Raw genomic sequence first — 26,103 nt, 5'->3', positions numbered from 1 at the left:
GAGGCCTCTCCCCTCTTCTCAACCACCCCAGACCGGTTTATCTTGAACATCAAATCTCAACAGTAGCAATTTCTTTGATCCTGGATGACTGTAGATAAACTTTACTGCTATGTTGCTCATTGCTTCCAGCAGGAATAAGACAAGGTAGCAGTAAAGGGAGAGAAGACAAGGAAGGAATGTTGAATGTGAGAAAGAAGAGTGGAAGGTGGGGGGAGGGAAGAGATAAACCACAGAACTTGTATGCATGTATGCATAACCAATGGACATGGACAACAAAGCCGGGGAAGGGGCGGGGGGGCGGGATGGGGAGGAACGTGTCAATGGGGTTAAAAAGGAGAAACATCTGTAACAAAAATAAAATTAAAAAAAAAAAAGAGTGGAAGGAGAGACTGTGAGAAGGGGGGACAGAAGCAGGCGGCGGGTGACAGGGACAGGTATCCTCCTTCCCCAAGTCTAGAAAAAACATTTGACTCTGGCCACCCTAGTAGCCCCTCGATCTCTTGAACTGTCCTCTTCCAGCAAGCTGACCCCACTGGGTTCCTCTCTGCCCCACATCTCTGCTTCTTGCCTCTGTTGACGGGTCCTGCTGCCTCCAGCACACAGTGGCATTAGATACATTTACATTGTTTTGTGACCATGCTTACTGTCCATTTCCAGAACACTTTCAGAATCCCAGACTAAAACGCTGCACCCATTAGACACTAACTCCCATTAAACAAGACTCGTGTTTTGTCTATTAGTTTTTCATGACAAAACTGAATATAATTCTTGAACATTCTACAAGGAGTGGCCTTTAAGTAGATTAGATCTCCTTGTCCACTGTGCTGGGGCCCCGGGTCGGGCTTAGCTAGCAGGGCCTTTCCACGTTGGCCAGGTGACAGACTCTGATGTGTCCCTCAGGTCTGCTGTTTCCCACACTCCTTGGTCCCAAAGAAAAGTGGGTGAGGTCTCGACCAATATCACTCTACTGGAAAAACAGCCCAAACTGCTTGCCACTAATTGTGGGTCAATTATGTCATCATTGTGCAGGAAGAATGACCTAATTACCCTGACTAGCTCCTGACTGCATTAGCAAATCATATAAATTACTCTGCTCCATACAGCTTCCCCCACCTTCTGCCCCCCAGTCATTCCAAAGTCCTCTGGTAGTTAATAGCCGTTTTCTTTTCAAGTTGCTTCATTCATTTCTGTTCCAGGTGGCTCCATCGTGGTGAGAGGTTTGGCTTCTCTTCTCAAGCAGGTGGCACACCTGGTTCCAGGGGCTCTTGTAGCACAGAAGCTGCTGTTCCGTCAACAGCGCTCTCCTACTGGGACCTGGGGACAGAACGTGTCCTAGGTGTGCACCTGGCAGCCAGGGCAACAGGCACAGCCTTGGAGTGGGGCCAGGATGCCCAGGTCTCTGATTCAGCTCTCTCACCTCCACAGAGATGGTGTCTGTCTGGGAGTGGTTCTGGGAGTAAATGGGGTGTGCAGGTCCGCTGCCGTGCCAGCCGCCCGGGGAATAACGGAAGTTCTGCGCCCTCTCTGCTCGCCATCAAATGGCCTCTTCCAGATCAGAGGGAAGGAGGTGATGGGTAGGAAGCCGGACCTCGAAGGTCTGAGGCTCTGTCTGGCCCAAAGGGTACTTATCTCTACGCAAAACCGTCCTGAGTCAGAGGCCTCCAGGTTTCAAGCACGGGCAGCCACCTGGGTGTTGGTCGAGCGGAATTCCTAATGAAGATGCTTGTAAAAAGCCGCTGGTGTGAATCCAGAAAAGGACTTGACCGGCCCCCGGCTTTGCCCTGTGCCTCCACCTTTCCCTTGGCGGCAGCGGGTCAAGATGAGACAGACAGGTGTGGGAGGCGGCGAGGTACGAGAGAAGCAGGTGTCGGAGGAGGGCTCCGTTCTCGGCACCCGGGCTTCGGGGCTGCTCCCGGGATTTCCTGCAGCGGGTGGAGGGCCCCGCCCTCCCCAGGCGCACTGGGCCTGGAGCAGGGGACGCGGCGACGGGTCGGCAGCGGCCCGGTCCTGGGAGGCGTTTCTCCCCAGCCCTGCCCAGGCGCGGCGGCCTGGACGTGAACTGGAATTCCAGGCTCGGTCAGCCCCGGGCGCTCTCCCCGCTGGCCTCCCTGCCCCGCCCGCCCGGAGGAGGGGCGCCTGGCCGCGGCCGCGGTGGCGTGAGCGCGGGCGGGGGCGGCCCGCGGGGAGGGCGCACCGCCCCTCGCCGGCGAAGCGGGAGCAGGCAGCCCTCCATTGGTCGGGCGGGCCGGCCAATCCCTCCAGGCCGCGGGCGGAGGAGGGGCAGTGAGTGCGGGACTCCGGAGGGGACCCAAGGCTCTGCGGGACCCAGTCGGACCGAGCCGCCCAGGGGAGCGACCTTCGATCGTCTGCGCTGCGGCCACTCTCGGGCCAGGAGCGCGAAGCCGAGTGCGAGACCCCGATCCGAGCGCAGCCTCTTCGCGCCGCTGACCACCATGACCCACTTCAACAAGGGCCCTTCCTACGGGCTGTCGGCCGAGGTCAAGAACAAGGTGCGTCAGCACGGGTGGGGTCCCTGGGGCCGGGCGGCTGCACTGCGAGCCGACTTTGCGGAGCGGAGACGTCGAGCGGCGGGAGTGGCCGCGTGTCCCCATCCCGTCCCGGGCGCCCTCCTGGCTTTGTTCCCGCGCCGCGGGCCGGACGAGAGGCGGGCGGGGTCCGGGCTACTGGAATCCCGCCGCGCGGGCCTGGGGCCCCGGGGACCGGCCTTGGCTGCAGGACGCTCCCCTCCGGGCAAGGGGCACTCCGGCCGGGCCGGCCATTCGCCCCTAAGTGGGGCCGGTCCGCACAGCCGAGGACCCGGGAGCAGCCTCAGTCGAGCGCCCCGGGCCGCCGTCGACACCGCGCGTTCTCCGTCTCCACCCTCCGGCCGAGTGCCGCGGGGAGCAAAGTTAGGCGGGTGAGTGGCCGGCCTGGACTCCCATTGTTCTCGGAGAGGGATACCGCCGAGGGCGTGTTTCCCCGACCCAGGCACTCCCGGAGGAACTGGACCCGCCCGGGACCCTTCAGTTTTCTGAATCTCGGTGCCGCTTCTTCGGAAAACCGAGACAAAGCCCGAGCGTGCGTTTTTGGGGTGCTTTCTGCGGAGACTTGAGGTTTTTTTTCTTGTGAAAACCGAGAAGTTTGTGTACAGGAGGCTGTAACGGTATCAGGGTGTCTTCGGGTGGTGCTTTTGTTCAGGGCTGGCTTGCCCAGCGGGTTGCAGTTCGCAATGATCCGGCTTCCGGCGCGCTCACTTCTGCCTCTGCCTCGCCGAAGAATGCGTCGTGTTTGTCCTGGGACTTTGGGTCTGGGAAAGAGATGAGAGGCGTCCCCCTCCCCAAATCTTCTCCTTCCTTCCTCCCTCCCCGCATTCCAAGTCCATGACATCAGGGGTTTCTGGGGGAGAGACCAGCCAATCGGCGCGAACTGCGCACAGAACGCTCATTGTCTTGGTTCTGCTGTTCTGGCCAAAGCTCCACAAAGGAGCGCCGCTGTGCTCAGAGCCCTAGCCTCCCGGGAGCCCAGCCGCCGGGTGGCCACCGCACCTCGAGTACCCGGCCTGGCGGGCGGTGGCACCTGGCGTCGGGTCCGCGGCGCACAGCCCACTCTGCAGAGCAAGGAGCGACCCAGCGGAACCGAGGGAGGGCTGTGGCCCTGCTCGCCTCAGCGACGGACCCCGCAGCTCACTGTCATTCAGTTGTTAGAGATCCTGAGTGGGCTTAGAAGCCAGGAGTCATTTTAGTCTTGTCTCTGAAATTGCAGTGTTTAAGTCCTGGACTTGTCATGTGCTTTGCCCTTATTAGAAAACAGTTTTCTGAACATTTTTTTAAAGAACAGAAGAGTGAGTGGTTTGTGTGTGATTGATGACCACCCTCACCCACTAAAAACCTTCCAAAAAAACAGTGTTCTGTTCCTCCCCAGGTTCCCCGGCTAGAGGAGTCCTCCGAGCCGCCTGTGCACACTGCAGGGCCCTACCTAGCCTGGCCTGTGCACAGCAATTTGTGATTCTGGGCTGGCGGCGGGCCAGTCTGAACTTTCTGCCTTGTAAATAAGGTGCTGACACTTGGCAGTCCTTCAAGGGACTGGCTTTCCTTGGATGTTAATATACATGGTAATTTCTTTTTTTCCTACTTACTGTTGAAGGAGAGGCATAGACTGAGGCCAGACACTGTAACTATTAATAAAACCTGAGTGTTCGGAAGCTTTGGAAAGTTAGTTATAACTTCGCGTCTGTCCCTTTAAGCACCAAACCCCTATTTAAGGACCTCTTTCATTTACATGGTTCCTTAGCAGCCCTGTGAGGTGGGATTACCCATCATCATATAAAGACCAGGAGACCAAAGCCCAGGAAGGGTGTGATTTGCTCAAGATTAAAGAAGAAAGTTGGAACATTCTAAGAATATTAACTCTAAGGAGGAGGTCTTAATTTAGGGCAGTCTCAGGGATATTCTACAACTCACCATTGTCTCCCCCACCCCACCCACATTTTTGCTGCCCACCTGTTATTCCTTGACATTGTGATACTCATGTGCAGAAATTCTGTGTCCATCTGTTCTGGGCTCGGAATGCAACGTCCTTGTTGGCATGGACCAGGAACCTGGACTTTGCTTCGTTTGGATACCTCCAGGTCCTTCCTACTTTTTCTGTAGGTATTGCATAACAGTAAGTCACTTGTATGTAAGGTTTGTTTGTTTGGTTGATTTTTTTTCCCCTTAAAACCTAATTTAACAGGGGAAAGTAGAAGCCCCCTGGGGAGGCGGTGTGGGGTGGGCCTTGGGGTCAAGCAGACAGGTTCCAGTCCCCTTGGCCACTTCTGCTTTGTCTGATGTTGGGCAATTATTTGCTATCTCTGTTCCAGTTTCCTGATCTGTAAAAGGGGGGAATAACAGTGAACACCCTAAACTCTGCAAGGTTGAGATGTCTGGCTTGTAGTAAGTACTCAGACTATGTTCCAGTTGTCAGTTCTTAGTAAGAGAAAATTCGTATTGGCATTGTATTTCTCAGACTCCTAAGCCACTGTCTCTTTGAGTTATCCCCTTCTATTAAATAACCCTTTGGTCTTTTTATATTCTACCTGTGAACGCAGTTCATTCGAACATTTAGAAAGTCTTTGATCTTAGTTACTTTTAATTAGTAAAACTTCAGGGGGGCGGGAATCTGTAAACTTTGTTTGACGAGGTGACAATGCCCAATAGAAATACAGATTTACTCTTTTTCTTTTATAAATCAGCAAGATGTTTGAAAAACAGCTTAAAAGGTAGACTCCTTCAGCCTCCTATATGATCAGTGTCTCTTCAATAGCAACAAAAAGGTCAATAACTTGCAATCCACAAAGATTGTTCTAGAGTAGAGGGAGGGAGAAGGTAGCAGCTGGTGTTGTAGGTGGTTCCAGGAGGGGTGGGAACACTCCTAGATTAGTCAAGTCCCAGGTGGATTATTCAGGCCCTTGACTGTACCTCTCGGAGACAAGAATGAAAAGGGGAACGCCTGTGTGCACGTGAATGGGATGTCGCAGTCCGGAGTTCCTTGTGTGGCCGAGGCTGTTGTGACACAGCTCAGCAAATTCTGGCGGGCCTCCGGGGAGAGGGGACCCTCATGTTGGGGGGCAGTGGGAGGAGGTGATCTGACCCGGTGTGTGTTCTGGGAGGAGTCTAACAGAAATGCTCAGAAGCTTGGAATCGCGCACACCGCCTCCCAGTTCCCTGCTCTTGGGAATGCGATTGGAGCTAACGAGCCCTGAGCTCAGCATCTCCCTGGTTACAAGATGCTGTCCCTCAACAGCTCAGACCCACTGGAGAAGAGTTACTACTAAAACTAAGTCGCTGAGGAAGTTAACAGTCTTGCAATAGTTCGGTAGCCCCAGAGTCCTATGAGGCCTGTGGCCAGCCTGCCCTGTGCCGCGTGGACACGCCATTGCTGGGGGCACTCCTGGCTTGAGGGACCCCAGGACTCTGCTGGCGTCGTACCCAAAGGTGTCTGCCTTGTTTTGCTGCCAGAGCTCCAGAATCATGGTCCAAATGTGTAGATGGGTTTCGCTAGAGCTTTTTCCTTTCAGTCTCCAGTTCAGAACTAGGCTTTTAATTCAAAACCTTTTATCTGTCTCTTTCCACCAGTGGTAAGACCTCTGTCTTACTCACTGCTACAGGTCCATCAGGATCTGTATTTTACACCAGAACTCAACACATGGTAGATCAAGAACTATCTGGATTTAATTAACGGATTTGGAACAGACTTTGTCACCCGAGTGATGGTTTTGATGGAAGTGCTGGTTTTTACAGTTTATTTTTCTTCAGCAGCTTCTTTTGTTAGTATGACATTGAAAACTTATTACTGAGATCTTTATCACTGAGATTCTTTCTTAGATTCTGAAATTAGGGGAGAACACACACAGCAGCCCCCTGTTGACCAAGCAGGTTGGAAAATGCATCCTGTGGAATTGGCAGAGCCATGCTGCCCTCCTAGAGCTCGGGGTACCTGCTCTGGGGTACCTGTCCTGGGACCTACAGCTTTCCACTCTTCCTGGGACAGTGTACCATCTGCCTCTTCATTCGTTTAGATTTCAGCAGTGAGCTCCACAGTGAAGACCTTGCCCGGACTGCCATCGGCCAGAGCTGCATCCCTTCCCTTCCCAGGTGGGAGCGTGAGGGTTAGTGAGCGATTTCACCGAATTGCATCATGAGCCGTGATTAAAATGATCTGTGATGCAAAAATAACCACCATCGGATGGTTTGGGGGTTTCAGCCAGTTCTTCCCATTCTATCCAGGAGCGTGAGGACATGCTTTCTCTCCGCACGTGACTGGTGGTGGAAGGGGGCTCGTCCTTAGGCTTGGGGGCAGTGCCCTCCTGTTTCAGCATTAGGCTCGGAGAGCTTACGGACCCTAGGCACTGGGTCTCCGTAACCCTGGACGCATGGCCATCGGGGGCTCTGGCCGTCACTCATGCCTACCCGTGCACAGGCTTTTGTTGAGGATTTCTTGAGCCTGGACAGATCAAGGTTGTTTGTGGGCCTGGAGCTTACACAGTTTAGGGGCCGTCATTCAAAAAAAGTACAAACATATCTTGCATACTTTATAGGAACATGACCATGGAAACCCTGTGAACTTGGGGTGTTAGATTAGTCTCCTCCAGGTCATCAGTGAGAATGGGGAGCCTCGTGGCTAAAAACGTGGACTGTGGAGACTGGGTCGGAACCTCTGACTCAGACTCGGGGAGTAACCTGTCTCACCTGTAAAGCGAGGCTGTGGGAGGAGCTACCTTTCCAGGCTGCCCGCCGAGAGCCCACGTTACATAAGCCTCAGCCTGGCTCCTGGCTCCGCGCTGCCGGCTGGCTGTGCTGGCTGCCCAGTCCTGCTCCCCTGAGCTGCTTTGATCTCCTAGATGTGATGGTATCTCCAGGGCTGGACATCCGTGCCCAGAGCTGTTTGTGTCTGAATGACGCCCAAGCTGTGCTTCTCGCCACTCATGTCTGTGTCAGGACTGTGGCCTGTCCCCGGGTCCCTGTCCGCCGCCCCCCCAGCAGGCAGGCAGGACTGTGGCCTGTCCCCGGGTCCCTGTCCGCCGCCCCCCCCAGCGCCCTGTCCGCCGCCCCCCCAGCAGGCAGGCAGGACTGTGGCCTGTCCCCGGGTCCCTGTCCGCCGCCCCCCCAGCAGGCAGGCAGGACTGTGGCCTGTCCCCGGGTCCCTGTCCGCCGCCCCCCCAGCAGGCAGGCAGGACTGTGGCCTGTCCCCGGGTCCCTGTCCGCCCCCCCAGCAGGCAGCCTGCCTGCCATGCTTCCGTCAGTAAAGCCCCAGGGCCAGTGGCCCTGTCCTCCTTCAGCCCACACTGCCTTCAGGGTGGGGACTTCTGTGTGGCATTAGAGAGGCCTTGATTTCTGGGTGTGGCATTATTTGGCCTTTTCTTCCTAAGAGATCAATTTCCGTTAAACAAGATACAGCTTTCATTTCTCGATGTTGGCAAGGGCTGGTACTTCTCCACAGTGGACTGATTAACACGCTCACCTCCCTGCCCTCACATCTCTCCACCAGGGCCCCACCCAGCCCTGTGCGAAGCCTTCCCTGGCAGCCAAGGTCAATGCCAAGTGCTCCCCGGGCTGGGGGGCATTTCTCCTGCAGCCTCTGTCCCAGGCCTGGCCATCCAGGGTGTGAGGGGCCTGCTGGGTGGGAGGACGGCCCCTGGCCTGCTCAGTGCTGCAGGCGCCACGGGTGGACAGAGTGTCTGTGACTGCAGCTGGCCCTCCCTCCTTTTGTTTTACGTGGAAGGAAGTGGGAGAGAAAATAATCAATCCCGTGTGTGCTGTCTCGTAATTCAAACATGTGATTCCGCTTTGAATGCAGAAATAGCACCAGCGATCCTGCTTCCAATCGAGTGTGGACACGATGCAGGGAGTGTCCCCCTGCGAGCTGGTCTGGGCAGGGTCCGCTGCTCCTGGGTCCGCAGGGCCACACCTGCCCTCTGCTGGGGCTGCCTCTCTCTGCCTTCCCCTCCTCCTCACCTTTCTGCAGAGACCTGTGTGCCCTACCCCCACCCCAGGCCACACACACCACACACTGCCTGTGCTTTGCCGGCCAGGCCTCCCTGCCTCTGGGCTGGTTTCTCCCTCACACTCTGCCCTCACCCCCACCCTTCAGCAGTCTTCCAGCACCTCGTAAGGCGGGCCTGTGGCAGTTGCGTGTCTTCAGTCTGAGGCATCCCTGTCCAGTGTTGTACTGGGAACCTGTGAACTGAGCCAGAGACCCAAGACCCTGTGTGGCCAGGTCCAAGCTCTCCAGACTCACAGTTCACGCTGGTGCCGGAGCTGGTAGATGCCTCTCTCTGTGGGTGGGAGGACTTGCTGTTCCGCTGAGTCTAAGCCTCCACCCTGCTCTATTCGGATCCCCTCCCTGCTCACAGCTGGAACCCTGTCCAGGCCGAGTTCCCTGTGCCACAAATGGTGTGGCTTGGAGAGTCTCTCTGGGCGGGTGTGTGTAACCATTCACAGGTGGGCCCACACCTGCGCCCAAATCCTGCAGAGCCCTTTGGACCAGTCCTCTCTGCACAAGGACAGTGCATCTTGTGCCCGGGGAACCTCTTACTTATTTATTTATGTATTTATTTATTTGTAAGGACAATACAGGTATTGATTTGAGAGAGAGGAAGTGAGAGGGAGAGAGAGATAGAAACATCGATGAGAGAGAACATCAGTTGGCCGCCTCCTGCATGCCCCCACTGGGGATCAGGCCCACAACCTGGGCATGTGCCCCGACCAGGAATCAAACCTGCCACCTCTTGGCACATGGGTTGACGCTCAACCACTGAGCCACACCGGCCGGGAACCTCTTTTTTATCCTTATTTTGTGAATGAAATATTTGTTACGAGGATGGCCGACAGCACCAGGATATCAAAGTAAAAATGTGAGCCCGGGTCAGTGTGGCTCAGTTGTTAGGGTATCAACCCATGGACCAAACAATCGCAGGTTCAATTCTGGTCAAGGGCACGTACCTCGGTTGCAGTTTGTCCCCGGCCCTGGTTGGTCATGCGGGTGGCAACCACTCGATGTGTCCCTTTCACGGCGATGTTTCTCTCTCTCTCTCTTCCTCTCTCTCGTTCTCACTCTATCTGAACAAAAAATGGAAAAATGTCCTTGGGTGAGGATAAAAAAAAAAAAAAATTAGTTTATATTCCCACCAATGGTACAAAAGTGAAGGAAAGTCTCTCAATGTTAAAACAAAACGACTAGATCAGAGCACCTTGTCAAAGTCTGTCCTTCTTGCTTCAGCTCTTCTTCCCGCAGGGTTGATTCGGTAGCACTGGGGGACCCTCCTCCACTGGTCACCCTCAGACGGAGCTAGTGGCTCTTCCACAAATGACCTGCTAATACAGGTCGGTTTAAAACGAAGTGCAGGTAACATCAAACTAATGTTTTCTCAGAACGGCTGCGAGGTAGCGTCCAGCGACTGATTTTCATGACGTCGAATTCGAAGCAGGAAATCTTTCTGGTATTTGGACGAGAGGCCAGCAAAACTTGGTCACAGCGAGAAGGGCTGACATTTTTTGAGTTCTTCAGATGCACATCAGTGAACACACGGCTCTCTCCCAGCAGCGCCTGGTGACGTGTGGGACTCGACTGTGGCCCCCTTCCCACAACCCGAGCTCCGGAACATTGTCGCTTAGGGCCAGAACTTGGGGAAGAGGAGCAGGCAGGCCGGGGGCCGTCCAGGCTGGGCCCCGCGGCCTCACTGGGGCCTCTGAGCGGCCCTCTCCAGGGGTGCACATTTGCGGGAGAGGGGCAGGTGGCAGGAAGGAGGACATGGAAATGTTTGTCGCAGAGTCAGAAAGAATCAGGACAGTGTCTGAGGCCGACAGCAGGTTCCATCAAAGGTGCCCTTGTTCAGCGGTTGGAGCATCGACCTGCAGTCCAGAGAGACCCGGGTTCGGTTCCCGCTAAGGGCATGTACCTCGGTTGCAGTTTGTCCCCGGCCCTGGTTGGGTTGTGCGGGAGGCAGTCACTCGATGTGTCCCTTTCACATCAATGTTTCTCTCTCTTTCTCTTCCTCTCTTTCCCTCCCACTCTATCTGAACAAAAAAATGGAAAAATGTCCTCAGGTGAGGTTAAAAAAAAAGGTGCCCTTGTTCAGACAAGATAGGGGGGTCTGTGCCCACTAATGTGCCAAATACAGGGAAGGTTCTGGGTGGGGGCAAGCTGCAGAGTGAGGTGGTTCCCAAAGACAATCTGGGTAGGAGAAAGGGGCACCCATGGCTCAGACACCCCTACTCCGTGGCGATGGCTGTGTTCCTCTCCCTGTGGAGCCACTGGTGTCCGTGGCATAGGCGGCAGGGATGGGAGGAGCCGTCCAGGCTTGGTGGGAGCCGTGCTGAGGCCCTCTGCAGCCCGTAGTGCCCTCAGCCCTGGTCGGGAAGGGAGGCCCTGTGGGGTTTGTGGCTCTGTGCAGCGTCTGCCGCCAGCCAGCTTTCTGTGGGTCCCGTCCCCGTGCTTGGTGGCACACACTGCTCCCACTCATCCATCGCCCAAAGATTTCTACCTGTCTGCCCTGGGACAGATCTGCTCCCGTGTGTCTGGCTTCATCGAAGTAGATGATACCAGCCCATTTCTCCTGCCCCAAAGTCCTTCCTGCGTCGTCTGGATGCGCTGCTGGCCACCTGTCTCTCCCACGGGCTGTCAGGCTCTCCCAACCTTCCCCTAGTGTGCTCCTCCCAGAAACCGAGGTCAGGGTGTCCTTGTCCCCTGTTAGTGTGGCACCCAGCACTGACCACAGCAATGTCATGGATGGTGTGACGTACCAGGGCACGGTGGGTTTAGTAACTGGCTCCTGTGTTACCAATGCAGTCACCTGTTCAGGTGGACAAGGCACCTCCTTGTGGAAGGAGGACTCTGATTTTGCTTTGGTGAGTTGATGTTCCCGTCTATAAAGGGGGCAGTGCAGGGGCCTCAGGTTTTCTAGTCCACTGCCCCTCCCACGTCTGTCTCATTTAAGTCGCCCTCTCCTTGGTCACCTCAGCAGGCTGCTGTGATCACACCAGTAAGATGAGCAGTAGTGTTTCGTGGAGAACCGCACATCCATGCAGAAGGCAGCACTGGGCTTTTGGCTCACAGAGCATTACTAGTTCATTCTAGAGCTTTGGGGCAGGAGTTTGCATATATCTTGAATAATTTGTTTATTAAGCAAGGATCTTTCACAAGCACAATTTTTTCTTTTTTTACTTTCCTAATTTCACTTTCTTTTTTTTTTAAACTTATCTTTATTGTTTAAAGTATTACAGATGTCCCCCCCTTCTTCCCCCATTGACCCCCCTCCTCCCCACTCCTGTCCCCCTCCTTCATTCCCCACACAACAGTGTCCATTGGTTATGCATATATGCACAGAAGTTCTTTGGTTTATCTTTCCCCCCTTCCCCCTTATCCCATCCCCTCTCCCCCTTCCCTTTGAGGTTCATCAGTCCAATCACCAATTTGTACTTCTTAATCCCTTCACCTTTTTCACCCATCCCCCCAACGCCCCTCCCATCTGGCAACCAACAAAAAGTTCTTTGTATCTATGAGTCTGTTTCTGTTCTGCTTGTTCATTTGGTTTGTAGATTCAATTGTTGATAGATATGTTTTATTGCCATTTTATTGCTCATATATTTTTTATCTTCTTTAAGAAGACCCTTCAACATCTCATATAATACTGGTTTGGTGCTGATGAACTTCTTTAGCATTTTCTTGTCTGGGAAACTCTTGATATGTCCATCGATTCAAAATGATAGCTTTGCAAGATAGAGTAATCTTGGTTGTACATGCTTGCTTTTCATCACTTTGACTATTTCTTGCCACTCCCTTCTGGCCTGCAAAGTTTCTTTTGAGAAATCAGCTGACAGCCTTATGGGAGCTCCTTTGTAGGTAACTAACTGCTTTTTTTCTTGCTGCTTTTAAGATTCTCTGTCTTGAACCTTTTGCATTTTGATGATGATGTGTCTTGGTGTGGGCCTCTTAGGGTTCATCTTGTTTGGGACTCTCTGTGCTTCCTGGACTTGTATGTCTGTTTCCTTCACCAAGTTAGGGACATTTTCTGTCATTATTTTTTCAAATAGGTTTTCAATTTCTTGCTCTCGCTCTTCTCCTTCTGGCACCCCATGATGCGAATGTTGGCACACTTGAAGTTGTCTCAGAGGCTCCTTACACTATCTTCATTTTTTTGGATTATTTTTTTCCTTTTGCTGTTCTGGTTGGATGTGTTTTGCTTCCGTTTATTCCAAATTGATGGTTTGCTTCTCAGCTTTACCTGCTCTACTATTGATTCCCCGTAAATTATTCATTTCAGTTAGTGCCTCCTTCATTTCTGACTAGGCCTTTTTTATGCTCTTGAGGTCCTCACAAAGTTCCTTGAGCATCCTTATAACCAGTGTTTTGAACTCTCCAATGTTACTTTCTATACGTTTAATAAGTATGCCAAATCATTTCCAAATCGTCAACTACGAGAGAAGAGATCTAAATCTGAGCCACCACGAGCACCTGCTTGACGTGGACCGGCACAGCGGGTGTGGTTGTTCCTCCTGGCCGCCCGCGTCTAGGGTTACTCAGCTGGACTTCAGGAGCGCCATGGACAGAAGGGACTTTATCAGAAGTAAAACAGATCCGTCCCTAGTGATCCATCTAAGATTACTAGATCAGTAGACGAAGGAGATGTGCCGCCTTCAAATGCAGATGCCCCTATGTAACCAGGGACACCTTTAGGTTGATGGCATTTTCCTAGTCTGGTCACACTGCCAGTGCACCCACAGGCATGGCCTCTCGGGGTACAGTGACGGATGGAGCCAGTCCCACCCTCGAGAACATGTAGGCGGGTGTCCTGGCTCCTGGTGGTGACTGCCCTGACCCCCAGGTGCCCGCACACCCTGTCCAGGAGTCCCCTCTGGCCTGACAGTGGGCTCCTCAGCCTGCCATAGAGGCGCTGGACTTGGGTGGGGATGGGGCCCACTCCAGTTCCTGTTACTGCCATTTGCCAAGGTTTCTCACACAGCAAGCTGTTTAGATATGCACATCGAGACATGTTAGTCTTTATTTCCAAGTCTAGATGCTTCCGAGAACCCTCTATGCTTAGTGTTTCCTTGTTTAAATTTGAACTTTCAAAAACCACGTCATTTGTAAATTATACTCTTGGCTGTAGCACCTGACCAACTACTCCTCTTATTTTTAAAGCTTCAGGTTCTTGTCATGTTAACAGAATTCATCCACAGGCCCTCATCCATGGGCCCATCGTCTTGGTATTCATTTGGCCACAGCGCCCGGAGGGAAGACCTGGTGCCTTGGCCTGCGGATCCAGCTGCCCCCGACAGAAGGGCCGACGGAAATGCTCCCGGGCAGTGCGCCTTTATCCGAGGCAGATGTGATTTCCATCGTTTTGAAAGAATGTAGGGGTTGAAAAATAACTTCTCCCCATCTTTTTTTTTTATTCTCACCTGAGGACATTTTTCCATTTTTTGTTCAGATAGAGTGGGAGGGAGAGAGAGAGAGATCAATGTGAAAGGGACACATCGAGTGGCTGCCACCGCACGACCCAACCAGGGCCGGGGACAAACTGCAACCGAGGTACGTGCCCCCAGCGGGAACCGAACCCGGGTCTCTCTCGACCGCAGGCCGACGCTCCAACCGCTGAGCCAAACCGGCCAGGGCTACTCCCCCATCTTCTAAGTTCTGGCCGGGCTGATGATCAAATTAGCACGAGGCAGGTCAGCAGGAGAAGATGCTCCCATTGGTTACGCCTGTGCCTGCAGGGGTGCCTGCGGACAGGGCCGGGGCAGGCGGGCAGTTGAAGCTCCCGTGTCATCCTGAGCTGAGAAGGGGGTCGAGTTGGGGCTTCATGTGGGGGAGGCAAACCCCGTGCAATGAGGAAGCAGATGGTCAGTGAGTGTTCGCAGAGAGGACTCGGATCAAACAGGCCCAGCTGGGGTCCTCCCGGGCTATCACCCCCGGTTCCTATTAACCTACAGTACCCTTCCTGGGGGTTAGGCCCATAGCTGGAAGGTCTTGGGTTGGTTTTTCAGCCTCTTGTTTCTCTGGGGAGACAAACTCTGCTCCCCCTCAGTAGCCATCTCCTCACGTCCTCAGTGAGTTCCACCAGAGCATGCGTCTCCGGTGCCCAGCGACCTCGGAGGCACACCATCTGCCTGGACACCACTGTCCCAGGGAGAAAGTGGTTTTCTCTGTAATTCCCACACCTCTCTTCCATAAGGTACATAAGGTGCTTTTTAAAATATGTTTTTATTGACTTTTTAGAGAGAGAGATAGAAACATCGATGTGAGACAGAAACATCAATGGGCTGCCTGCCTCCTGCACGCCCCCCCTGGGGATCGAGCCCACAACCTGGGCATGTGCCCTGACCGGGAATTGAACCGGGACCTCTCAGTCCATGGGACAACGCTCAGTCCACTGAGCCACACCAGCCAGGCTATAAGATGCTTTAAAAACAACAAGTTCCTTTACCCTTTCATCAGCAGTGATCTGGAAAGAACACCAAGTTGGGATGCAGGACCGTCAGCCAGAGACAAGAGCAGGAGTGGCCGTGACGAGGGTGGTGGGTGGGCCAGGTGGAGGCTGTGGCCAAGGTGAGCCTGTCTACAGTGGGACTTTCTCTCCAGCCATTGACAATGAGCTGGACAGGTCACAGTGGGGGTCAGTGAACCGACAAGCTGGAACCGCTGTCCTCGACCTGATGCCAGTGGGCGCGTCAACGGGCCCGTCCCTGTGGCCCCGGAAGGGCAGACACCTGAGGGAGATGGGGCCAGGGCTGCATGACCGAGTTAGGCCATGCGGGCAATGGGAACATGGTCTAAGAAGTGTTTGACATTGGACTTCAAAGCCATGACCTCCAGTCTGTCGAATCTCCATCATGAAAACACCCATTTACACGGGTCCATGGGGAGGGTCCATGGGGGTTGTGGTGTTAAAGCCTCGACTTGCACAGGGTTCGAGACAGCAGGTGATGAAGGGAAGGAGGAGTGACCTGGCCCTGCCCTGACCTCAGTCTCCTCCCAAGTCCCGTCTGTCCATCCTCCCGTCATCGCGGCCAGTACCTCCCCACACCTCACCTCTGCCTCTCCGCTTCAGGGCCAGACTTCCTGCAGGGGCCACCCGGGGGTCACTGTTGAGCAGCCAAGGAAGTGGGGTGTTCATTGCCGGCACCCCACAGGTCCTCGGAGGGAGGCCCTGCGCCCTCCAGTGCAGGAAGGCCGGCTGTGTCCCCAGCACAGCAGACGGTCTGTCCGGGACTTGGCCCTGGGTTGGCCCTGAAGGCTCTGATTCCGTCAGGACACTGTCACTGGCAGGCGCTCGGCTTTGGAGCCACGGACAGGAAGGAGGGTCCTTTCCACTCAGTGCTTCTGTGCCCAGGGTCTCTACACGCGTGGTCTTCCTGGTTGCCTGGCCCCCACCCCACGGACTGCGCAGGAGGCGAGCGTGCTGGGAGGGTCTCGCCGTGTGGACACGAAGGTTGTTTCCACCCGTGCGTGGGAGCAGGCAGGGAGCAGTGTGGGGTCAGACACCGGGCCTCCTTCTTTGCCTTTTTCTCTATTAACTGCACGTACTGGGGTGGCACTAGTTAATGCACTGCACGTACTGGGGTGGCACTAGTTAATGCACTGCAGTACTGGGGTGGCACTAGTTAATGCACTGCAGTACTGGGGTGGCACTAGTTAATGCACTGCACGTACTGGGGTGGCACTAGTTAATGCACTGCACGTACTGGGGTGGCACTAGTTAATGCACTGCAGTACTGGGGTGGCACTAGTTAATGCACTGCACGTACTGGGCGTACAGCTCTGTGATCTCACCTGTGTGTTGCATCGTGTGCCCCACCCGAGGTCTCATCTCCCTTCGTCACCATGCATTTGACCCCTGGACCCCCAGCCCCCCCCCACTGCTGTTCGTCTTAGTTTGTTGTTCATTTGTTTTCGGAGTGGAACTTTATGGTTCCTGGGCTTTTCCATCGGACTTACATTGTTGCACGTGACAGGATTCTTTGCCTTTTTTTTTTTTTCTTTTTTTAAGAAAGGTTCTTTACCTTTTGATGTCCATGGCCAGGGGGACACTGAGCCTGGTGGGGCCTCCAGCAGGCGTCCTGTCAGGGGGTCTTGCCAGCTGCCTGGGCAGGAGAGGGGTGCTGAGGCCCCCCTTTGGGGGGACCGGGGTATTTGGGATGCGTGGGCACACGAGGGAGGGCCCTGGGGGAGGAAGAACCAGAGGCAACTCTGGAATTTGCCAAAGAAGGCCCAGAAAAGCAAATCCTGAAGCAGAGTAAATAAATGATGTGTATAAGCAACTTGGGAGAGTGACATTTAAACAGGCTAGCGTGCCATTCCTTTGAGGTGTTAATAGGCTAATGTAAGTGAACTCTCGTTGCCGGGAGGAACATGTCCACCCGACGTCCAGAAACAGCAGCTTTTAGGTGGAAATGGTGGGTCACCAGTTTGGCCAAAGCTTACTTTTTGCCTTTATTTGCTCTCAGGGCCTCAATTATAAAAGGTGTATATCGAACACGCAGGTAACCTGTGCATCAGAGTGCGTCACGTCTGCCCGGGCTGCGCTCCGATCGGCCCTGGACGGAGACACGGGCCTCAGGAGGCCATTTGAAATAGATCTTTTTCTTCAGTGATTTCATAGATTTTTTTTTTTTTTAAGCTCATTGGTAAAAACATGCTGAATTCTCCTTAGCTGGCTTGGCTGCAGGAAGCTCACTCCTTTGAAAAATGGTAGCAGTATTTGGGCAGGAAAGCCCCAAGTCAAAACACCAGTCACATGAGGAGCTGACACCTGCCTTCATGCTCAGCTACGGCTCAGCGTGAGCTGTGCCTGCGCGTCCGGAGCCCGGGCCAGCGGTGCAGAGCCCGCCCGGAGCCCGGGCCAGCGGTGCAGAGCCCGCCCGGAGCCCCGGGCCAGCGGTGCAGAGCCCGCCCGGAGCCCGGGCCAGCGGTGCAGAGCCCGTCCAGGAACCAGTACTGGAGGAATCGGGCTTGAACCCAGGTCCGGCGGACCCTGGCCTTGCTTTTTTCCTCATTACTCCCAGTGAGAACAGTCAACAGAGAAGATGAAATCCCCTCCCTGGCCTCCCTCGCAGACTCTTCCCATTAGCTCTGTAATCACTGTGGTTTAGGACGTGGTGTTGAATCTCTCACATTTTGAACAAAGGGAACATAAATATGCTCTTAGCCCATGGCCGCTTTGGCTCAGCAGTTAGAGCATCCGCCCCCGCAGACCAGTGACTCTCCGTTCGATTCTGATCAAAGGCACGTACCTTGGTTGCAGTTGGTCCCAGGCCCTGGTTGGGTCGTGCGGTTGGCAACCAGTCGATGTGTCTCTATCATATCGATATTTCTTTCTGTCTCTCCCTCTCTCCCTCCCATGCTATCTGATAAAAAAAAGTAGAAAATATCCTCAGGTGAAGAATAAAAATATATAGATGTAGATATAGATATATGCTTTTATATTTTCTAATTGAATAATAAGTAGTCTCATTTGTCTAAGAATTACCACTACCACCACCCCACAAACACCCCAACGCCCTCCAACATCACTTTCGCCTCTACATTCGAACAAATATACAGAGAATTTCATTGCCGTGTCGGCTGGTGGACAAGACGGCTGACGGCTCAGAATGGGAGCGAGGCAGGCGCTGGCTGAGCCAGGCCTTCCTGTCGTGTGCACGAGGGGCTGAGGAGGGACCCCACCCTGGCATTGCAGTCTTGCCTTCAGTTTTATGGACGTGCACCTCAAGCTGAAAAGTGCTTTGCTTTTGAAGAAACGCAACCTGCCCTTAGAGGTTGCTTCCCATAGCTCATGCTAGAGGTCTGGCTTCCTGTCCATCCACCCCCCCACCAAATCTATACACAGAGAATTTCTCTTTTTAGCCACTTAGAACAAGACTCCAGTGTGAGAATACGCACTTATCACTGACTTCATTTCTAACGGTGCCGTGTGCGACACACCTCGTGTGCGGGAGGCACACTCCCTGAGGCTGTTCATGGGAGGTGACAGCAGCGAGCCCCTTCCTGCTCGCGGAGGGGACTGTGCCTGTGGCAGACCTCCCAGCACCTCAGCCCCGTTCCCATAGCCGGAGCCCAGGGAGCCCAGGTGGGCAGGAGACCACATGTTGGGCTCTGGCTTTGCCCTGTACCCAAAATGTCCTTGCTGAGCCCCACCTCCAGGCTGAACCTGGCCTGGGACACCGCAGTGCTCGCCATCCTAATGCGAACGTGTCACGCCCTGAATTTCCCGTCTGTAATCCTGGGTAAGTAAATCGGCGTGTAAATGATGATCCGTTGTTCTGTCAAAGGGGCAGAGCCACTCTCTAACCTGGGAGGAAAATGCTATGTCCCTCAGTAACACAGAAATCAGTGCACTGGTCACCCTCTGTGCAGAAGCCAAACCCCATGGTCGGGGGGGAGAGGAGGGCTCCCCACGGCTGGTTGGCTGGAACCCGAAGGGCCTCTCGTCTCACTTCTCAGAAATGAACCGAGTCGTGTCTTGTGGGGCAAACTCTCCGTCCGAGCTGTGCCGATGCCCATGCACTGGGCACCGTCCAGGTGTGGCTGGCATTCTGTGCTCAGGAGGCAGCAGAGGTCACATCTTCCCTCGTCCCAGGTGTGGTCGTGTCCTTGGTAGCAGGCAGACCAGTCTCAGGACCCTGGGCCGGAATCGCTGAAGAACTCGAATGTGTAATTTCTAACAATATCTTGCAAAGTTGCTTTTTTTCCATAAACAATTTATACATTTTATTTATTTATTTATTTTAGTTGATTTTGAGAGAGGGAGACAGATAGTAGTAACATCAATGAGAGAGAACATCGACTGGCCGCCTCCTGCACGCCCCCCACTGGGGATCAGGCCCACAACCTGGGCATGTGCCCTGACCAGGAATCGAACCAGTGACCCCTTGGTGCCTGGGTCCACCCTCAACCCCTGAGCCACACCAGCTGGGCTGTTGTTTTTTAACTGAGGTTTATGGTCTTTTTTGTTGTTGTTCATTCTCACCCAAGGATATTTTTCTACTGATTTTTAGATGGAGTGGAAGAGAGAGAGAAACACTAATGTGAGCGAGACACATCAATTGGTTGCCTCCTATATGACCCCAACCAGAGCCAGGGATCAAACCTGCAACCCAGGTACATGCCCTTGATTGGGAATTGAACCTGTGACCCTTCGGTCTGCAGGCCGGTGCTCTGACCGCTGAGCCAAATGAGCCAGAGCCAGGCTTGTGGTCTTACCATGAAGGGGCCCCAGCCTGTGGCTGTCCGGCCCATGGAGCTCCTCGGCGGGTGGAATTCCGTGGAGCAGGTGACACATCTCCTTTCTGTTCTGTTACACACCTGGGTGACAGGGCTCAGACCACATGGACAGTAACTGTAGTGAGGGGTGTGTGCCCCGGTAGAAGGCATGGGAATGCCAGAACTCTCCTGGCCACAGAACCGTGTGCTCACACGTCCTGGACAGTCCCAGGCCATCGGGGACAGCTGTGCCGGGGTCCTGCCACCCTCTTGGGATGTGCTGGTCAGAGAATTCCTCTCTGAGGTTGGTGTGGCCGGTGCCAGACTGTCAGACGCTTCCAGCCCCTGGCACTCCCTACATGTCGTGGATGGGATCTTCGGGTCTGCACCCGTGTGTCCTCCTCAGCCCAGCCCCCTCCACACACTGCTCGTGTGTGTGTGACACCACCCTGACCAGACACATTAGGGTTAGTCACCAGAGACGTGGGGTGCGTGAGGTCGGCCACGGATGCCCACGTGTGTCGCCGCGTGTCCCAGCCGTGGTCTTCACGGAGATTTCAAGCAGAGTGCGTGGCAAGCCAGCGCGATGGAGGCTGCTGTGGAAATTCTCATAGCCAGTTGCCTGTGTTCCAGATCGCGTCCAAGTACGACCACCAGGCCGAGGAAGACCTCCGCAACTGGATCGAAGAGGTGACCGGCATGAGCATCGGCACCAACTTCCAGCTGGGTCTGAAGGACGGCATCATCCTGTGCGAGTGAGTGAGGCCGCCAGGTGCCCTCCCTCGGTCCAGGCTGGGCCGCCTGGACGCCCTCTGGTGTCTGTCATGCCCCCCCTGCGGGATCCCAGCCCTGCCCCAGGCCCAGCCCTAGCTGTCACGTTCTTCTTTTCAGACTCATAAACAAGCTGCAGCCGGGCTCCGTGAAGAAGGTCAACGAGTCCTCCTTAAACTGGCCCCAGGTAACTGCCGCCCCGCCCATTTCAGGCGCCGCACTTTAGGCATCGAAGACTTGATTACGTTTTCAAAACAGACATTTTAGCAGAAGTTTGTGCGTGAGGCTGCTTTTTGGGTTTTTTTTTTTATCGTGTTATTGTTTTATCCTCATCCAAGGACATTTTTGCTTGAGATAGAACAAGAGGGAGAGAGGGAAGAGGAGAGAGAGAGAAACACTCATGTGAGAGAGACACATCAACTGGTCGCCACCCACATGACCCCAACCAAGGCCAGGGACAAGCTGCAACCAAGGTACATGCCCTTAGTGGGCACCGAACCCAGTTCTCTCTGGTCCGTGGGCCAGCACTCTAACCACTGCACAAAACCAGCCAGCGCTATTGTGTTATTTTTAATGCTTCCATAATTACTTAGAATTAGTTCTGTGATTATTAGATGTTTAGTCTAGAAGTTTTCTTATATTTAGTCTGTTCTCAGAACACTTCACAAGCTTACACAGAGAAATACAACCTAGACCATAAGCCTAAATTAGGGGAAGCAAAGAAATTTTTTCCACCCTTTATTGATTTGAGATAAAGAAGGAGAGATAGAAATATCAGTAAGAGAGAACATCAGTTGGGCCCACAATCTGGGCATGTGCCCTGACCAGGAATCAAACTGGCGACCTCTTGGTGCCGGGTCGACGCGCCACCACTGAGCCACACAGGCTGGGCCCATGAAGTCCTCATTGCTCTGTCCTCTTCCAGAGAGAGCCGAGCTCCGTGTATGGCCACAAATCCCCGCCAAGTAGCATCCTGCCTAACACCTCGTGACCGCCCACGGGGACTTGGGATTCTCAGGTAGCGTGACTGTCATTCTAGCTGCAAACGTTCTGTGACTCTTTTCCTTTACAGCTGGAGAATATTGGCAACTTTATTAAAGCCATCCAGGCTTATGGCATGAAGCCTCATGACATATTCGAAGCAAATGATCTTTTCGAGAATGGAAACATGACCCAGGTCCAGACGACGCTGGTGGCCCTGGCCGGCCTGGTACGTACGAGCCTCCAGGGGCGCTCAGCTGCGTGTGGGTGATGAGCGGCGGCACCCCGCCGGAGCTCAGATCAGGCAGGGGGCCCGTCCCTCCCATCAGGCCTGCTTTGTGGAAAGGCCGTGGACAGCTGCTGTACCCGAGAGCTCAGTCAGGACCTCACATTTCAGTCCCGTGGTGACAGCGACGGCCCTACACAGCTTCTAGCCCTGGCAACAGCACCTCATGCAGCCTCCCCCGGGGACTGGATGGGTCGTGTTCCTTTCGTAAAGCTGTTGGCGGGTCTTCACGTACAAGCTCTCCACTTGGTGTGCATGTGTACTTCTGTCTAGGCTAAAACAAAAGGGTTCCACACCACCATCGACATCGGAGTGAAGTACGCGGAGAAGCAGACACGACGCTTCGATGAAGGGAAGCTGAAAGCCGGCCAGAGCGTCATCGGCTTGCAGGTGAGTGGGCGCTTGGCCACGCCTCAGCGACACCCCGTCCGCCATGCGGAGCCCTCACCAAGGAATGGATGAACCGCAATGCAGGTTTTGGGGTGGATGTTGGTTTATACAACTTGTATCCATTTAACATCCACGAGATGATGGTGATGGTTTAGGAGAAACCTCTGGCGTGCCATCTGACTTCACAGTTGTTTCTATAGGAAATCATTTTTTCCCTTGCTTACACTGTGTTATAAGAAAATGCACTTTATAAATTTATAAACAGTAGAGACCAAGTGAAACAGTCTCACAGAACCTGTCGTTCATGTGCGGGAAGGACTGTGGATCGGTTCAACTCCTGGAAACACCAGTTCAGGTGTCTTCTCCCTTCCCGTTGAGCCTGGAGAGCTTCATAGAGACACCCGGCCAGAGCCCAGCACTGCGGATACAGCGCCCCTCTCTGGACGAGTCTGTGAGGCGGGCCTCTTTCTATATAGCACGCAGCTGTATCGGCGGTAAAAACTGGGAAACTGCAATTTTCAAGCAGTCAGTTGGTTAAAGTGTGACAACTCCATAAAAGAAACCAGTAGTGTGAAAATGATAGACAAGAGTCAAAGATTAAGGAAAACAGCCAAGTAACGAAACTCTAAGGTCTGTTTACCGCAGTCATGTTTAGGAGGTGTGCGTGCAGAGGATGTGTGTCCACTTGTGTGGGTTTGTAGACACACATACACGTAAGCCCAGCTGGGAGGTGCACCACCTTAGTTGCAGCCCCTTGTTTCTGCTTACACAGGGTTAGGGTTGTGAGCACACGAAACAGAGTTTGTTTTTGTATTCTTGTTTATTAATTCAATGGTGGATACTACTGTAAACCTATTTTTTGCTTCACCCTGTATATGTTTTCTGAATCTTTTCCAATGAACAGGTTTTACTTTCAGTAAAAACATTTTCCCTTTAATCCATCATTTTAAGGGAAAAAGACCAAGTGCAGAAACATGTCCCACCTCGGGGGGGAGGGGAGTTCATTACTGTTGGTTTGAAAGCCGCCAAGTTCATGTTCCTTGTTCTGCCTCCCAGACTGTCCAGTGGGTGAAGTTGGAGGAATGAAATGTGGTTCTTTCTCCATGAAAATGGTGGTGATTGGGATGAAGCAGCCCTTGTTCAGCTGCCAGGAAAGACACCTGGGGTTTGCTGCCTTGTTTTATGCAAAACATACCTGGACTACGGAAGCACGTTGCCGGAGACTGCTTCTGTCCCGACGTCACGGAAGCATGCCCCTTGATTTGGTTGTCGGTGCTGGGGGGAGGGGCGGAAGCAGAGGAAACTCGCCCTTCATTCTTCGGCCACTGTAAGAACTTTGCGTCTGTGCCCGTGTTTCCATATGGTTAATGATGAGGCTTTTATACCCAGCGAGGTGCTTGACAGTCTTCTTTTGAACATGAGTGTGCCTTGATCTTTACAAGAGGATGGGAGACTTTGTGCGCAGTTCACCTCAGCACAGGACGGGACTTGTCCACCTCTTCAATAGAACCAAGTTTTGTCGGTGTCATAAAGGTTGGTGACATTGGGTAATTAATGCCAATTTTATTTTTTAACTTAAAAGATGGGAACCAACAAGTGTGCCAGCCAGGCAGGGATGACTGCCTATGGGACCAGGAGGCACCTGTACGATCCCAAGATGCAAACTGACAAACCTTTCGACCAGACCACGATCAGCCTGCAGATGGGCACCAACAAAGGGGCCAGCCAGGTAAGCGGGGCCCCGCTGGAGCCCTCACAGTGCACAGTGGCTGTGCTGGGAACGACGCACGGACAGCAGACACCTTCCAACAAGGCTTTGCTGAGAAAGCAAACGAATGAAAGGCCCTTTTCAGCAGCCACATGGTGTGGTTCCTGCTTCTGTCAGTGGTTAGAACAGCCGACCTTTCTGCCTAACCAGAGGGAAAAAGAAAGGTGACCAGGTTCTGGCTCCAAACCCAAGTAACTTACTCATTCTGTTGCTCCTGGCTTTTATTTCTAAAGGAGCCCTTCATTCACGGGCCGGTACAATGATCTGCCGTTCCACAAGGAACCGTTGAGCTGATTGCTAGTGACTAGGGTGGACGCATAGCACACGGGATGCCGCTGGCGGGGTCTGGGCTCGCCCTTCACAGGAGGGAAGTAGCCCTTGTCCATCACAGCCCACCGGCACTGCGGGAGGCTCCCCAGCCACTGGTGAGCAGGTCCCATGGCCAACCAGAGTGTGTGCTGGGGTTGCAGGAAGCCTCTTCTCAACGACCCGACAGGAGATTTGGTGTGGCTCACCTTCATGGACATGTCCTATTTGACCGGCTTGCCTGTGTCTCAAACCCTTTTGAAAACTCAGGTCCTTAAGGACTACTCTGCGTGACTTTTCTTGTATGTATTATAAACTTTCAATGTTGGTAACCCAGCTCACGTATAAGGTTATAACAGCATAAACGCTGTTTTACATTGTTTATGGCTAATCTTCCCCCAAATCCAGAGCAGGTGGCATTGTCTCCGCACTGCCTATGAGAACCCGAAACGAACAGCACCTTGTGTGAGGCGCAGAGTGGTTCCGAGCGGAGCCAGGACTGGCAGCCGGGGGACCTAGTTCAGGAGCCAGTGAATATCGCTTTGTAGGAGACTCGTGTGCAGCATCAGGGTGTTCTGATCTAGCTTCACGAACCGAAGGGAAGTTCCTATGGCTCACAGTTGACGTAATTTCACCGTTTATGAAATAGTCACAAGGTTTCAGCCATTGCCGTGACTTTTGTTCTGTGCCCTGATTCTAGGCGGGGATGCTGGCGCCGGGGACCAGGAGAGACATCTACGACCAGAAGCTGACCTTGCAGCCTGTGGACAACTCGACGATTTCCCTACAGATGGGCACCAACAAAGTCGCTTCCCAGAAGGGAATGAGCGTGTATGGGCTCGGGCGGCAAGTATATGATCCCAAGTACTGTGCCGCTCCAACAGAACCTGCCATTCACAATGGGAGCCAAGGAACGGGCACCAATGGGTCAGAAATCAGCGACAGCGACTACCAGGCAGAGTACCCCGACGAGTACCACGGCGAGTACCAAGACGACTACCCCCGCGAGTACCAGTATGGCGACCAAGGCATTGATTACTAGTCGCAGAGGGGAGCTCAGTCCGTAGCCCACTGTTTTTATTCAGTGAGAACCAAGCTAGCCTTGAGTGATTTTTATCTTGTCTTCCTAAAACACTATTATGCTTATTGTACCTAAAAGAAATACTGCCTTATGTCCATTCCTTTTTCCTTCTTCTGCCTCTTCCCTGAATAGTGGCCGTTCCGTGCTGGGACAGTGGGGTCCCGCAGCGTGACCAATGACTCGCGTGAGAAGTGAAGGATACTGTGAAAGGGGTTCTCTTGTCCAGCCAGTTCTTTGCTGACACCTCTGTGCATTTTTACCATCTTCCACGGAAACGGGTGTCTTCAAACCATAGGAAGCGCCTTTTCTTGACAGTGTAGTGTCTGATTTCTACGTGGAAGACTAAACGCGTGCTCATAGCTAAAGGTGGCGTCTGCCAACTGAAGACGCGGCATTTTAGACATTTACACAGCCATGTTCCTACAGTATTGTTTGCTAATTTTTAAATAAAGTCATGATCCGTGTGCACCGGTGATGGCATGTGTACTCATTCTCTCACCTGAGCTGCCGGGACCTTTCCACGCGCGGTTTCGGAGCGTGGACAGTCGCCCGCAGGTGCGCGGGTCCGGGGTGCCTGTGCCCTGCCTGTGTGGGCCCATGTGCCAGTGCAGACTTGCTCTGTTTTCAACTGTATTTATTGCTGCCTTTCTCAGCATAAACCTATCCCATTGTATTTTTATAAATAAATATTTTTGGAACATTCATACGAGCCACCAGCTGATTATTTGAAGAAGCACTCTCTCCCCGGCACCGTTCCCAGCAGGTACTTGGACGTGTCTTCCT

General features: G+C 53.5%; 1 protein-coding gene across 1 annotated transcript; it reads left to right on the top strand.

The window, feature by feature from the left end:
* The first annotated feature begins 2,274 nt into the window (after positions 1 to 2,274).
* Positions 2,275 to 25,788, top strand: CNN3 (calponin 3). Its single transcript, XM_036272774.1, has 7 exons — positions 2,275 to 2,510; positions 20,371 to 20,492; positions 20,629 to 20,695; positions 21,581 to 21,718; positions 22,049 to 22,165; positions 23,748 to 23,894; positions 24,940 to 25,788. The coding sequence occupies exons 1-7, from the start codon at positions 2,454 to 2,456 to the stop codon at positions 25,279 to 25,281; spliced, it is 990 nt and encodes a 329-aa protein (XP_036128667.1). The 5' UTR covers positions 2,275 to 2,453; the 3' UTR covers positions 25,282 to 25,788.
* The last annotated feature ends 315 nt before the right edge of the window (positions 25,789 to 26,103 follow it).

This window comes from Molossus molossus, unplaced genomic scaffold (genome assembly GCF_014108415.1).
Source record: "Molossus molossus isolate mMolMol1 unplaced genomic scaffold, mMolMol1.p scaffold_m16_p_20, whole genome shotgun sequence".
Taxonomy (NCBI): domain Eukaryota; kingdom Metazoa; phylum Chordata; class Mammalia; order Chiroptera; family Molossidae; genus Molossus; species Molossus molossus.
Note: the sequence above shows the minus strand (reverse complement) of the source record. Positions and strands in the feature narration are given on the sequence as shown.

Coding starts and splice junctions, on each gene's coding strand:
- CNN3 (XM_036272774.1), top strand. CDS start 2,454: ATGACCCACTTCAACAAGGGCCCTTCCTACGGGCTGTCGGCCGAGGTC. Junction 2,511..20,370: donor CGGCCGAGGTCAAGAACAAG/GTGCGTCAGCAC, acceptor CCTGTGTTCCAG/ATCGCGTCCAAGTACGACCA. Junction 23,895..24,939: donor CCAACAAAGGGGCCAGCCAG/GTAAGCGGGGCC, acceptor CCCTGATTCTAG/GCGGGGATGCTGGCGCCGGG.